A 14,303-nucleotide genomic window follows, 5' to 3' on the forward strand; every position below is an offset into this window, starting at 1 on the left:
CAAGAAAAGTTCAATCGGCAACTTGATGCGGGTCTCCCTCGGTCCACGGGCAAAGTGAGTCGGGTGAGGGAGGAGAAGGCCGGCACACGTAGAAAGCCATTTCATTAGACAGACACAGACACAGACACAGACGCAGACACAGTCACAGACTGAGCTATAGCCTGAAGCTCTCATCTCCATTTGAGTGGCCCCGACTCTCTGTTGAACAATTGATCAAATATCATAATTTATCAAATGACAATGCGACAAGGCGGCAGCCTCTGTGAGGCAACGGCCCCGATCTCTGTGCCCAGTCGAACTTGTTTGCTTGCCCCAATCCCCACACCCAGACACTATCCACAATGTCTGTGTGTTCTCCCCGCCCCGGCCGCCGTCTCTCCTCTCGTTTTTTGAAAGCTACAACTTAATTTATTTGAACAATTTAGTCTGACACAACAACAGTGCCCAGAATCTAAACAGACCCATTTGGCTTGTCTTGTTCTTATTTATACGTATGGCCCTGGCCAATGAAGCTATCAAAGCATCTATTTAGCATAATTGCAGTCGAGCCGAGCCACGGACGTTTGTTCTTTGCCAGCGGCTCGTGGTGGTCTATGATAAAACCTATACGAGGCGAATCGAGAGAGGGCACAGTGGAAAAGATTGGCGTGCATCTGGGCACAATATATGGGGAAGCTTTGATCAAGTTCTCCTTTAGAAAACAAAATTGCTTTAGCATTGAATATATTTGTATATTTTTGATGGAGCGGCTTTTGAGTATTTACTACCAAATTATTTGTTAAAATCCACTTAGAAGACGTTCAATATGGCAAAGCAGGAGAAGGTGGTCGCAAGCACCGATTTGGATGCGAAGCCGATCTGCTGCTGCAATTGCAAACGGAAGATCGATCCCTATCAGCTGTTTGAGGACAATATCGAGGACGTGGCCAAGTGTCTAGCCCAGATCATGGTGATCTGCGGCATTAACACAACCAAGGCCTGCAATGCCAAATCAATCATCAAGCGCGCCTTTATCTATCACGAAAAGTTGAGGACGCGCTGCCCCGCCTCTCCTCCAGTTGGCACGCATTTGCATCGGGACGACATGCTGCAGGCGCTGCGCATCAAGTGCGAAATGGAGAGCGTGGAGGCAATGTTGACGTACGCGATCATCAAGCGTGCCTTCAAGGCATTCTTCCACGGGAAGCCGCCCAGGACGATCAGTAACCCCATACAGGATGCCATGGTCATACACACGCAGAAGTCGGCCTGGCTGCATGCCGCCTACAGGACGGCGAGGATCTTTGATAACTATAAGGCGGCCTTTTTCTGGGCTCACAAGGCGTACGAGAAACAGATCACAATTGTCTATCGATCGCTCTACGAGCGGATGAGCGCGCGAGCCAATCCCTTAACAGTGCCCACCTGCAGCTGTCGCAAGTGTGGCAACATGGAGGTGCCAGGGTACCCGAAGCCCGGTGCGAAGGTGCATGAGAAGTTCAAGCTGGCGGACTGTAAGGATTTGCCACTGTCCTGCATTCTGTGCGGCCTGCAGGTGCCCAAGATCGAGACTGATGTCAAGGTGAAGCGGCCACGCCCCATCATCAACCACGAGCTGAAGCTGCCTCGCTGCACCAAGTGCAACTCGCCGATGCTCATCTGCGAGTGCAACATCGACCAGTTGACCGGCGAGCTGTACGGTGAGTGCGGCCAGGACTCGTACAAGGTGAAGTGGTATCGCCTGGAGGAGGATAAAAAGTCCGCCACCAGCTTCGAGGACGCCCAGGAGCCCGGCACTGATTGGGAGAATCATCATTGTCCAATCGACTGCAAGCACAGCGTTTGTAGTGAGACGTCGAACGTCTGCCACGAAGATCGCAAAACCAGCGTATCCACTGCGGAGAGCAGCTCCTCCTTTACCACCTGCTCCGGCTCCGAGGATCCCGTCGAGAAGCTCGAGCAGTATCTCAACCAGTTGTGGAACGAGGAAATCGCAGCCAAAAACAATCCTCACACATATAAGCCTCGCGTCGTGTTCCCGCCACGTGAGTCCTGTCAGGCGTGTCACCGGGACTAACTATTCGTTCTGCTCTCCGTATTCTTCACGAACTTTTCGAACTGAGCTGTGGTCTATGGAAGACAAGACATACGTTGTACATATATCGTCTCTATGTTCCATATTATATTGCTTGTTTGTATGATAATAAAACCAGGGATGCATGTTGCGTGAATCAGGGCTGGGCAGATAAGAATAGGTAATCGAATGTTCCCATAGTCCTCTGACCAATGGACTGCCTTGCTTTACTACTGTAGACTCTCAATCTTTATTACTTTTTAAGTAGGTTTTTAGTTTGAGCTTCGCCTATTCTTACTTTTGTTGATAATTTCTTTATATGGCAGTCTAGCGCCATCTCATATCGTTACTCCTCAGCACCTAGTTTCGTGCAACTGCTGGGGAGGCGGCGACAATCCTGCGATCGCCCACACGCTGCGCACGTTGGGCGAGGAGCCGTCGCTTATCGGATACCCGCAGATCGCGCTCCTGACAATGGCCACTTAAATGCCATTGCCAGTTGTAATCTTTGCTAAATTGCTGCCTCTGCTACTGTTGTCAACACCCGCCCGCGCTGCCGCTCCCCCCTTTTGCTCCGTTTGCAGCTCGTTCGCTCCGGAGGTTCCACATAAATCGCTCGCATTATCTGCGCACTTGCATCGCAGCCACAGGACTGGAATGGGAACAGTGCCAGTATGGCACGGGCTCCCAGACTGTCGTCGTCGGCGTCGTCGTCGTCGTCGTCGTTCTCGCCTGCTTATCAATCTCGGCTCATCTGCACGCAGCCACCGAACAGAACATCTTCTGCGAAAAATAATTCCGCAACTTGTCACATTTTGTAAACGCGGAGACGCCTCTGCGCCAGTTGTCGGGTGCCAATGGTAATGGCCAGGCTTTGCTGGCTGCCTTGCCGAGTCCTTGAGTGTCACCTAGACTATTTTTGGCAAGCCTTGCAAAAGTGCAACTGCAACTGCAACTGCAGCAGCAGTTTCCATTGCATGGTATCTCTGCAGTAAAGCCTGACTTATGCTTGAATTCTTGACTTTTCTTGTTTTGTCTGTTGTTCGCTTAGAGCCGCATTTGCATATAGATTTATTTTTATGGCCATCACAATGGATTGGGGACGTTGAAATCTCTTGGTATTTATGTGTGAGCCTCACTACATTTTGAATAACTGGTTGCAGATACCCGAAGGTGTGCTCTGGGAGTAATGTGATATGGCCAGACCAGCAGTACGAGCTAAATAGCTGAAGTCTGGCTGAGCATGTTGATAATGAGTGCATACAGCACGCGATAGCACGAGATAGCCTAAAGTTATTTTGTTGATCTGCTAATTCGAGCACCTAATATCATCTCCCACACACGAGAAACAATTTCTCGACTCACTTATCAAATATGAAATCATGTATCGTTCTCACTTTGGTGCAGAACAAAGCCCCCACTTGAGTGCTGAGAGTGGAGAATTGAGTAAACAGTGAGAATTGAGTAAAAGCTCGTGTCGTTAATTGTAGACCACAACTCGAACCATTGAACTTTTAAAAAGCAATCAAATTTGCGCCTAATGCGATCTCTTTGAGGCGGTTCCAAGTGCTGATCCACTTGATTGCTGGCATTGTGTGGCTGGGACTTAATAGTCTTTTTATAGCTGCACTTTTTCAACTTCAATTAATGAAGTGTCGAGTTGTTAACACTAAAAACAGCCGAGCGGTACTAGATGTGCTCTGCCCATCAGGACGGCCCTAGGGTCGGCACTAGTCGCAGCCTCGGGCACTACGCTTCTATTTCCAAACATCTTGCCCACCAACAACAAAATGAGCCCCGAGACACGCTGGGAAAAGCCGAGCAGCACCTCTTGCTTGGAAAACGTAAACAAACAAATTAAAACGAGTCGAATGGCAGCAGCAGCAGCAGCGGCAGCTCCCGGCTTTCGTCTCGGCGTGGCCACCAGGTGAGAAATCGACTGGGAAGTCTCTGGGAAGCCAGCAAAGCAAATACAAACAGACAGAAGCAGCAGCAGCAACGGCAGCCGCAGCCGCAGCCACAGCCACTGCCACAGCCACAGAGCAGAAGCTCTTTAATCTTCAGCTGCTGAGTGTTGGAAATGCTTTAAAGTTATCTCTTAGACGAATTGAGTTATGAATGGGCGGACTTTTTGGAGACAACTGATCGTGATCTGGCAGTTAACTGCGCTTTAATTGCTCATCAGGCAGCTCGAAACGAGACTGTGACGAAAGGGAAAACTGAAACAGGCCAATTAATCGAGAGTTGATCAAGAAATCGTGCTTTAGCAGATAAAAGCTAGGGTAAAGCTTTTGACAGCTGGAAAAGAGGACTATTGGGAAATATATCGAACTACATAGAAGAAGGAAGAGTGACAGAGAGATATCATATAGAAGATTTGGCTTCAGATTTTCATAAAACGAGGTGAGATCTATAAACTTCTGGTGCAAATTCGCAAAAGGCATTCCCAGAGATTATATATATTTGATGACTGAACCAATTGTTTGGGTGTCTGTTGAATGGTTAACCTGTCCGAAAATGACTGTGGGAAAAAACAGTTGGAGCGTCAAATGATAAACCTGTTTGTCAATTAAACAAAAATATTGTAATAGTTGATAACAGAATGAGCAAACAGAGCCCTGAGCCCTGCACTGCACACAGAGGCAGCGAAGGCAACGGAGGCAGCGGAGGCAGCGTCCGCAGATGCCGTTGATGAGAACTTCCCAGAATGCGCTGCAGTGAATGTATGAATACCAGAACGAGAATACAACAACCTGTCAACCCAGCCGAGAACGGCTGGGGCCCAAAGGCTGGTGCTGGTTGCTGGTTCACTCTGGTTCGATGTGCTTGACGCCCGTCCGTTTCATTATCGCCTTCGACTTGGGGCTGGGGCCAGGCTTAGATTGTGTCTCCATCCACCTTCGCCTGCCTTGGCTTATTGTTTAGTGAAGCATTTAACTTATAAATATTGTGTGTGCCAGAGAAGAAAAGTGTTTTGTGTATGTGATACCGTTTTGAAATGTGCCAGCAACAGAGACAACAGAGAGACAGCAGCCGACTAGCCAGCCAGCCAGTCAGCCAGCCAGCCAGCCAGCCAGTCAAAGTGGAGGTGTTGAGGACGTCGGGGGTCTTCTCACTCGGAGACGCAACGCCATGAAATATTTCCCATGACAATTCTGTTTGTTTTTCGTGTATTGTCTGACTGACTGCCATGGTCTTGGCACCTAAGCGTCGCTAGCGTTCACATCGTCGCCCACTCGTTGTCCAGAGCACACTCGGTTCACACACAGGGCACATCACAGACACACACACACACATATATACAGTTGGCCAGGTTCACAATGCCTGTGAGTGCACTCTCTATTTGCTTTATCTATGCCCAGGCGCTGTATCTATTCTGTATCTTACTGTCGTGCAACATTTCCCAGTCAGAGACTTGTTGAAAAAAGCCCTTCAGCCCCATCCCGAAATGGGTCCCAAAGAGCCAGGCCCTACTAAATGGTCAGCCGAATGGCCTTATGCCGGCAATTTTGGCAGCCGTCTAGCACGAGTTGGCATTCCAGATATTCCAAGAACCAGTTCAACAGCTTACGGCAAAGCACTAGCACGCCTTCTCAATACCCTTTCTCTCAACATGAACAAGGCTTTAACATTAACAGCGATAGCTTAACAGCCAACTTAACAGAATTCGCAACTTTCGTATGCATAAGTATTTGTATTTGCCGCTTTTACAAAAGTATGAATTGAAGGCAGTCGTCTGACCGGGACTGTAATTTTCAGGTGCTGCACATGCCACATACAAATTTCATATGAAAGGAGTTTCGAAAGGGTAGACTTATTAGCTTCACAAGTGCCGCCGAAATTCTGGAAATAAAAATATTCAACGGCTCCAATGCGATTGATAATTAAAATCGTTTCGGGATGGGGCCGAAACTTCATTCCTGGTCAGGTCAACGTCTGTGCGATTGGGACACTGGTATCCAGTCCACCAGTTGAGGAACTTGTCGGATGGGACTGGCTGGCTCAGCTTGCGCATCTGCCTGCATAGAGCGCAATAGGGATGTCTGTTTTTGTGGATTCGATATTTGGAATGCCAATCGAAGAATCGCTGGTACTGCAGCGGATCATTTGACAACTTTTCCAGATGCGTAGCCAGCATTTCCGGAGTCTCAAAATCAGCGCTGCTGATGTAGGAGCCAGGCGGAATCAAGCCAGAAACGTTACCACGGCCAATGATGACTGGCACCACGTAGTGGGCCAACGCATTGTATATTTGCGGATGCACAAAGTCCGGACATTCACTTGGCTCAAAGATCAGCATGAATTTATACTGACCGCAACTGGGGAGAAATGAGATTGGAATTGAGCTAAAGCAAAGAGACAAAGAGGCAAGAGGACCTAGAACACCTACTCTTGGTATCCATGACAGGTTATGAAGGCATCCAATTGAAGGTAGTTGCGCAGCTTCTGCAGATAGAGACTTTCGGGCAGGGAATGCTCGTTGACTTCGTACACCATATAAAACACGAGACGCTGTTTCTTTTGCATTCTCAATTGAAACAGAGAGAGCAACTCGCTTGAGAACAGATCCAATAAATTGAAGTCCATATCGGCGAATGTCTGATGCTTTTTATCAACAGCCGAAAAGTAGTAATCGGTAAATAGTATGTCGGAGTCGCGCCGATACGTCATGGAGTAGTTAAACACCGAAGCACCATGCTCCAGTAGTGGATTACGTGCCAAGCTCAATGGGTTTCTGGCCGCAAATACCGCCAAAAAGTTTGGAACACGATTTACCCGTTCCAGGCCGGCGAGTGAGAAATTTCGATCAGCATTGAAGACAACGGCATGAATCGGCCCATTAGCGTATTCCCGGTTGTTGGTCAAAACGCAACCACATGGCAGGTATTCCCACGTGACCGGGCTCTGCTCGGTATTCCAAAGCAGTATAGTCTTTCCGCTGGGACTCTTTAGAAGGAGTCTTCTCCGACTGCTGGGGCCTATGAAACGCATCATCAACAAAATGATCGCAAGACAGACGACGCTCTTCAAAATTGTTAAGTACAAAAACAATTTCTGGCGTTCGTTATCGTGCTCGTTCATGACCATAGAGTTATTCGACAGTTTTGACTCCTCGGAGCCCAGTGGCACGGACTTGTCCTTGACCATCTTGACGGCTGGCACATGGAGCAGCTGGGAATGCATTTCGGATTTATGTGTTTTGCTATCAATTTTGTCGGCTGACATTTTATGAATTTTTCGTTGGAGTTCTCAAATATTAAATGGCATGTTTAATAAAAATATACAAATGAATCAGAAACAGAAGCCCTAATAGCAGCATCAATGCCAACCTTGATCGAGTTAACAGAGCTCTAATCAACTTGTATAATCGTTGGTTTGAATGGGAACTCACGATGAAATGATTCAATGCATAGTCTGGTTTAAAATATTTTATTCCAGATATACTAATTGTACATTGTAATTGTATTAGGTATACAGTTGATTATACAGACAATTGAAACAGTAGTAAACAATTTCATTTCTTATGATGTCGTTGAGTTTAGTTTAGTTAGTCCTCGGAGCCCGGACACTGGTAAACTGTCCACCACTCAAGGAATTCAACAGAGATGCGCTTGCGTCGACTCCTCCGCAGCTGCTTGCAGAGGGCGCAGTAGGGCTGCTTGTTGTAGCTGATGACGTACTTGGAGTGCCACCAGAAGAACTGCTCGTACAGCAGCGGCTGTGAGGAGATCATCTGCAGGTGTTGTGCCAGCTCGAAGGAGGAGTGGAAGTCGTCGCCGCTTATGTAGGAGCCCGGTGGTACCAGGTGGCTGAGATTACCGCCTCCAATCAGCACAGGCACCACAAAGTTGGCCAGCGCCGTGTAGATCTGCGGATGCACATAGTCCGGACAGCGTCTGCTATCGAATATCAGCATAAACTTGTAGGGAGCACAGCTGATGGCGAAAAGGAAGAATAATATAGTCTAAAGTTAGGTGAGCTCTGACTAGAATTAATTACTTATTGGAGGCGTGGCAGCTGTCAATGTAGCTCAGTTCCAGGTGCTCGCGCATCTGCATCAGGTAACGGCCCTGTTTGGTGCTGGCATTCATATCCTTGCACTGCATATACATGGCCAGATACAGCTTGAGGCGCAAGTTAAGGCGTAGGCGGGAGGACACTTTTGTCGGCAAACGGTTCATGAAGCTAATGACGGGTGCTGTGAAGTTGAGGACACGCTCAGCTGGGTTGCCGATCCTTGAGAAGTAGTACTCGGCCCACACCAGATCGGAGTCCCAGCGATAGCTCATCGAGTAGTTAAAGACGGATTCGCCGTGTATGGTCATCGGATTCTGATCGAGATTTAGCGGATGCAAGTTAGCATAAACCACCAGATAGTCGGGAGTGTGTGCGACCTTATCGAGCCCATCCATTGAGTAGGGACGATCAACGTTGACAACGACGGCATCTATGGGCCCTTTAGTGTAGTTCCGATTACTGGTTATCACACAGTGGCACTGGTTACTGTCTTGTCCGTTGACATTCTCATCGTTCCAGAGAAGTATGACCGTTCTAGGCTCGAATTTAAACTCTCGGTTGATATGTCGCGGCACGAAGTGCAGCAATACAAATATTCCCGAAAGGCATATAATCCATTTCAAGATCAGTTTGCGACTGTTCGTCAGTCGACGCGATATACCTGAGCTACGCGACGGCGGAGGGATCCCAATGAAACCTTCTGTGTCGTTATTTTGTGAGCTATCCTCCACATCGCTTTCCTCTAGTCTCCTGCGCTGTGGATGTTGTCGACTGCTAAGAATTTTGTCAATGGGCATGCCGCGAATCGTGTCGATAGGCATTTTGCTGTATTTTATATATATGTATAGGTGTATATCACTTGATTTTTGTCAAACAATAGGTTTGCACTTTACCCAAGATTTGGACTAAAATGGAAATGTTTATTTCAATGACAACTAAGTTTTCTACGCTTTTCTCAAAGTAGCTTGTATTAGAAATTCAAGTCTTGAAATGTAAATTCCAAAGAGACAGCGAAATATATGATAAGAATAAAGTTATATAATATAATTGTATATATATTGAGAGAAGAAGAGTAAGAGATCGAGCTAGAGAGAAGGAGAGAGAACAAAGGAGTAATCAATCATTCCATTTTTCAATTTGCAATCGCAGAGTTTTGCAATGTGGCCGTTCTTTGTGTCGAGTGAAAAGCGCTGCCGGTTCCTGAAATTTAGCATAAAATTCACTTTCCCTTGGCTCCTTCCGTTCGAGTGCCCCCCCTGGAGTGCCCTGCCCGGCATTCAGTTAAACAGGAACCAAGCAATCAATCATTTTGGCTAAGCCATCAGCAACATGACAAATCTAGCCACAAACTTTGCGTAGCTCGCATCGGTGTCAGAAATTGAGGAAATATTGTGCTCCTCGTCTCCGTCTCCGACTCCAACTCCGAGTCTGAGTCTGAGTCCGACACTGGCACTGTCTGGTAATCCATTGATGATATATCACTGCAATTTGGAATATTCATTTGCCAACCTTTGTCGCTGCTCATTTGAAATGCGGCACACAAGCCCGCCAAGGATGTGGCTGGCGTTGGCTATTGGGCTGGTTAAGAACGTGCTGATGGCACTGACTGACTGTCAAAGACTTGAACCTGGTATTGCTTGAGAGGCAGTCAGATTTTTCCGATTGACAAGCACTTAAGTGCAACAAAGACAGAGACAGGAAACAAAAGGGGAGGGGAGAGTGCGAGGGAGAGAGATAGAGAGTAGGGATTCGCCTGGGCACGTAGCAACAGTTGCCATGCAAATTGCCAGCGCCAGCTTTATAAATAATGCCTCGTTTATGTGCGAAAGTGAAATTGGAATCGCAGACGAGCCACAAGCACAGAAAAACGAATTAAGAGAGCAGTGATAGAGGAGGAGGCAGAGGTGGTGGAGGCGGTGGAGGCGGGGGCGAAGGAGTGCTGGTGTAACTGCAACAGAAGGCTAACCACATTAGAAGTTGGGGGTGAAGCGGCGACTAAGCCCAAACGAAACACATATAAATTTTAATTATTCCTGCGAATCGCTGCCAAGGCTGAGGCTAAGGCTGAGACTGTGGCTGACTCCAAAGGCAGCACAAAGCGTGGCTAAACAAAAGATGCGATACGATTGCATTTGGCGGAGGCTGTGAGACGTCGTAGCCACAACCTGGACCTGTGGACCTGGACCTGGATCTGGCCCTGGCCCTGGCCCTGACTGTTGCTCCTTACTGTTTGTTGCTTGGCAAGTCGCAAACTTGGAGAATGGAATTGAAATTCCCTTGTGATTTTTGGGGGCGTTGCCGCGTCGAAAAATGCAATAAATATGCATATGAGAGAGCGTTTCGCCGAGAATTATGGCTCACAGCGTACAGTAAAGATTTGAATAATTTGGTTCCCACACTCCTAAAGTTAGCTCCAGTTCCAAATCCTCAAGAGGCCACCACAAATATGATGTGAATGCGAAAAAGTCGCCAGCTACACAGATTCTCGACTCACTCATAATTATACTCATTCACGAAAGTGAATCAGTATATTGGTTTTGTGCAATGTCCGTCTTGCTGTCCGTCCGTCTGTCCGTCTGTCCGTCTGTCCGTCTGTCCGTCTGTCCGTATGAACGCAATCTATTTCGGCGCTATTGAAGCTAGAGACTTGAAATTTGGAACACATACTCGTGTATATCTCCGATTTATAAAGTGTTAAAATTTTCCCGATCCGCCCACTAGGGGCGTGGCAAATCGGAAAATGCATTTTCCGATATACCAGAAATCATGTTTGTTGAAGAGCTAGAAAGCTGAAACTTGGTATGTAGGTCCGCGTTGACCACCCAAGATTACGAGCTATGGCGGATATATCTACGCCCATTGGGGGCGTGGCAAATCGGATAAAACTGTATCTCCTAAAGTTGTAAACCTAGAATGCTGAAATTTTGCACGTCAGCTAATGGTATGATTCTATAAAGTCTGAAGATAAATTATAAGTCTACGGCTGTTGGGGGCGTGGCAAATCGGACCTGAAGATATAGTGATTTTTTAAATTCTCCTATATTTTGGACACTATTGATGGCAGAGACCTCAAATTTTGTATATATACTCGGACTGATCACCCAAGACCAAAAAGTTTTGTCGGATATATGTCCGCCCACAGGGGGCGTGGCAAACCGCAAAAGTTTATATCTCCTAAAGTATAATAGCTAGAAGCTTCAAATTTGGATAGTTGAGTTACTGGTAGCCTCCTCTATCGATTCCCCAAAAATAATTTTTAGGCCTCTTTAGGGGCGTGGCATATCGAAAAATACCCTGTAATTTTCACATTTTTTTAGGGTAAGCATTCAAACTTTGCAGTTAGGGTAACGTTATCTCTTTCTAAAAACTGACCAAAAATGAGGTGTCTACGCCCAGTTGGGGCGTGGCAAATCGGAAAAACCTGTATATTCTACAGTATTAGAACGAAACTTAACTACTAAATTGTTGATGGGATGTGAATGAGTATTCCGCAGTCGGTAACGCCCGACTGCAACGTTCTTACTTGTTTTAATTAAAGTTATTAATAGGCCACGTCAAGATCTCCAATGTGATTTACCTGACTCTCGCTCTCGCTCTGCCTCTCTCTCTTTCTCTCTTTCTGCGTCTATCGTCTGACTCAGCTGCTGAGGTGTCCTTAAGCCTTGGCTCAATTAAATGCCGCACACATTGTGTTGGCAACTGCTTAATTATCGAGAGCCGGCTCCGAGAACCCAGTTCAAACGTATCAAACAACATGCAACAATAACAAAAGGACGCCGGCGGCAAAGTCGCCACCTCAGAGACGCCGCACGAAATTGGACTTGATTGCGCCGCTGTTGCTGTCTTCGTAGCCCCGATATATATTGCTAGGAATTAACATGTAATTATCTCAGCTTGGTCAAACTCGAGAGCGAGACTCGAAATGAAACGCAACGAATCGCCGGCGACACCCAAACCAAAAACAAACTGCGTCTTGTTACCGCAGCCAGGACGCCTCGACGCCTCGACTTGTGCGTGGCCTAGGCCACAGCTGCCTACAGCTGCGGGGCGTGTCTTAGTCTGACTTGGTTCGATTCCCAATTCCCTGACTATTCGACGGCTCAGCGGCTCGAGAGACTCCTCGTTTCTTTGACCACCCGCGCTTGTGGCGCTAAAGTTGTCAGTTTGACCCTAATTAGGTGTTATCTAACTGACCCGGCTATTGGTTAACTGTGTGGTTATTGATGTGCCGACACGTTTTCACTTCTTCATCTCTCTCTCTCTCTCTCTCTCTCTCTCTCTCTCTCTCTCTCTCTCTCCCTCTCTCTCTCTCTCTCTCTGTTTCTCTTTATTTCACTTTCACTGGCCTCTGTCATTTCCTGGCTCTACGTTCTTGTCTCGCCATGATTCACCATGTCCCACGCTTTATTTGGCGCCACTCGTCGACTGTCACAATCGACCGCTGACCCACAAAGCAACGCTCAGTCTCACTCAAATCTCAGTGATTATCACTGCCCGGCACCGGGCCATTGTCCGAGTGCCTATTGTCATTATCAATATAAATAAATCCCCTTAACCGAATTACCCCCGAGGCTGTCTGTCATTCGCGTAAACAGTTTGATGATGGCAATCAAGTCAAGTTGGCCCCGTTGGGCCAATTGCTTCCCCTGCTCTTATTGTCGCGATCACCGCGAATGCGCTGGCCTCCGCCCGGTGGCCCCCACTGGATGACACATACGCCTCAGTAGCCCGGATGCAGGCACTTGCTGCCCGCTGATTGATGCGCAGGCGGCAGTCTCCGTCTGTTGCTGCTGCTGCTGCTGCTGCTCATTGCTCAGCTTTCCACTTGTCGTCGCTGTGGAAATACGGAAAAGTGATGTAAACCAGGAATTCCGCTCGACATCTTACGAAATTTTAAATAAATAAATCAACAACAAGAGCAACGTTCGTTCCTTAAATGTTTCTTAATTAGCTCATTGCTTAAGTAATAAGAATTTAGCTAAACTGAAATACAACAAGAATCGTAGATAGGTTTATGAGAATATGCTTCTAAGAATAAGTAGAACTGATTAACTTAACCTATATGACTCTGACCTAAGTTAAGCTTATTCGAATTGAAGTAGAAGATGGAAAACAAGGTTTATGAACTAAGATTGTCTCCTCTACTAAATTTTTAATGAAATTGGAGTAGCTTCCACTTCTTCTAAGCTCATCTCAGTTCACAGCGTTATTGCACTTTTTTACATAAAGTGCTTTGCATTCAATTCTTGAGCTTTTCTTTTTGTTACTTATCTCTATTGGAATAAAATCCAATCTTCTGCCATGGAAACTTTCCAAACTTCGTAATAAATACTTGTTTAATTAACTTTACTACTCTCTTTGTTTAAGTTCATCTGCCTTCTTCATTTGCCTCAGCTTCTGCTTCAGCTTCAGCTGCAGCTTCGGTTTCTTCCTGTTTCGCTCTCTCTTTTTCCTTTTATGCAGTTTTTATTTACTAAACTCATAATCTAAGTTCCTGTTTACTTTTAGCTCGCATTTGGTATTTCTACTACTATTCTGTTTGTGCTACGTAATTTCTTGGCAGTCTGTTTTCGCTTCCTCTTCTGTCATTCATCTTCTCCGTTCCGCGCGCCTTTCGGCAGTCATGCATATTTCATAGTCCTTTTGTCTCCCTTTGCGTTCCTCCCACATTTCGCTGCACTCCCCGGGGGGCGCTACCGTGACGACGAGACACGGACAATTATGTAAATATACGGAGGCGCCTGCTCTGGCATAGACGCCGGGGAATACAATGGGACAACCGCAATTATTGCCGACCATTTGGCAAATGAATGCGTGACAAAACGCAGAGAAAACATCGAGAGGAATAAAAGACGGAGACGCAGAGACAGCCAGGCGCAAGGACATGGCCGAGGTCAGGACAATAGACGGCGCAGCGGGAGTGGCAGCGAGTTCAAAGGTCAGCCGCGCTAATGTTGTGCTAATTGCGATTGGAACGCGGCCCAAACAACAAGCGACAAGCGACAAGTGACACGAGACAGTCGGCGCTTAGCCTAATTGAAGTGTTGGCCTTGTCCGACAATTACCGAAGGAGGTAGCAAAGGCTATTGCTTTCAATAGTCGACCACCCAGTAGGGCAGCAAGAAAGCGACCTGATGCTGTCTGCTGTCTGCTGTCTGTCTGCGTGCAGCATCCTGGCTGGCGGTCCAAAAGCGTAACCCAGCTCCAATGTCGCTCGAGCTGCTGTGGGTGG

The 14,303-nt window shown here is 47.1% G+C and overlaps 4 protein-coding genes across 4 annotated transcripts in view; 2 read left to right on the forward strand and 2 right to left on the reverse strand.

The window, feature by feature from the left end:
* LOC108614174 (SEC14-like protein 2) overlaps window positions 1-14,303 on the forward strand; it is an 88,661-nt gene that overhangs the window by 5,805 nt on the left and 68,553 nt on the right. The gene's annotated exons all lie outside the window — the stretch shown is intronic.
* LOC108614172 (uncharacterized) lies at window positions 673-2,317 on the forward strand. Its single transcript, XM_018008142.2, has one exon. The coding sequence runs from the start codon at window positions 806-808 to the stop codon at window positions 2,054-2,056; it is 1,251 nt and encodes a 416-aa protein (XP_017863631.1). The 5' UTR covers window positions 673-805; the 3' UTR covers window positions 2,057-2,317.
* Window positions 5,728-7,393, reverse strand: FucTD (alpha1,3-fucosyltransferase D). Its single transcript, XM_018008141.2, has 2 exons — window positions 6,444-7,393; window positions 5,728-6,372 (listed from the first exon to the last, which is right to left on the reverse strand). Exons 1-2 carry the CDS (start codon window positions 7,277-7,279, stop codon window positions 5,913-5,915), a joined length of 1,296 nt encoding a protein of 431 aa, XP_017863630.1. The 5' UTR covers window positions 7,280-7,393; the 3' UTR covers window positions 5,728-5,912.
* LOC108614173 (inactive alpha(1,3)-fucosyltransferase D-like) lies at window positions 7,468-9,028 on the reverse strand. Its single transcript, XM_018008143.2, has 2 exons — window positions 8,054-9,028; window positions 7,468-7,989 (listed from the first exon to the last, which is right to left on the reverse strand). The coding sequence occupies exons 1-2, from the start codon at window positions 8,890-8,892 to the stop codon at window positions 7,602-7,604; spliced, it is 1,227 nt and encodes a 408-aa protein (XP_017863632.1). The 5' UTR covers window positions 8,893-9,028; the 3' UTR covers window positions 7,468-7,601.

This window comes from Drosophila arizonae, chromosome 4 (assembly GCF_054131065.1).
Source record: "Drosophila arizonae isolate 15081-1271.41 chromosome 4, UAZ_ARI_1.0, whole genome shotgun sequence".
Taxonomy (NCBI): Eukaryota; Metazoa; Arthropoda; class Insecta; order Diptera; family Drosophilidae; genus Drosophila; species Drosophila arizonae.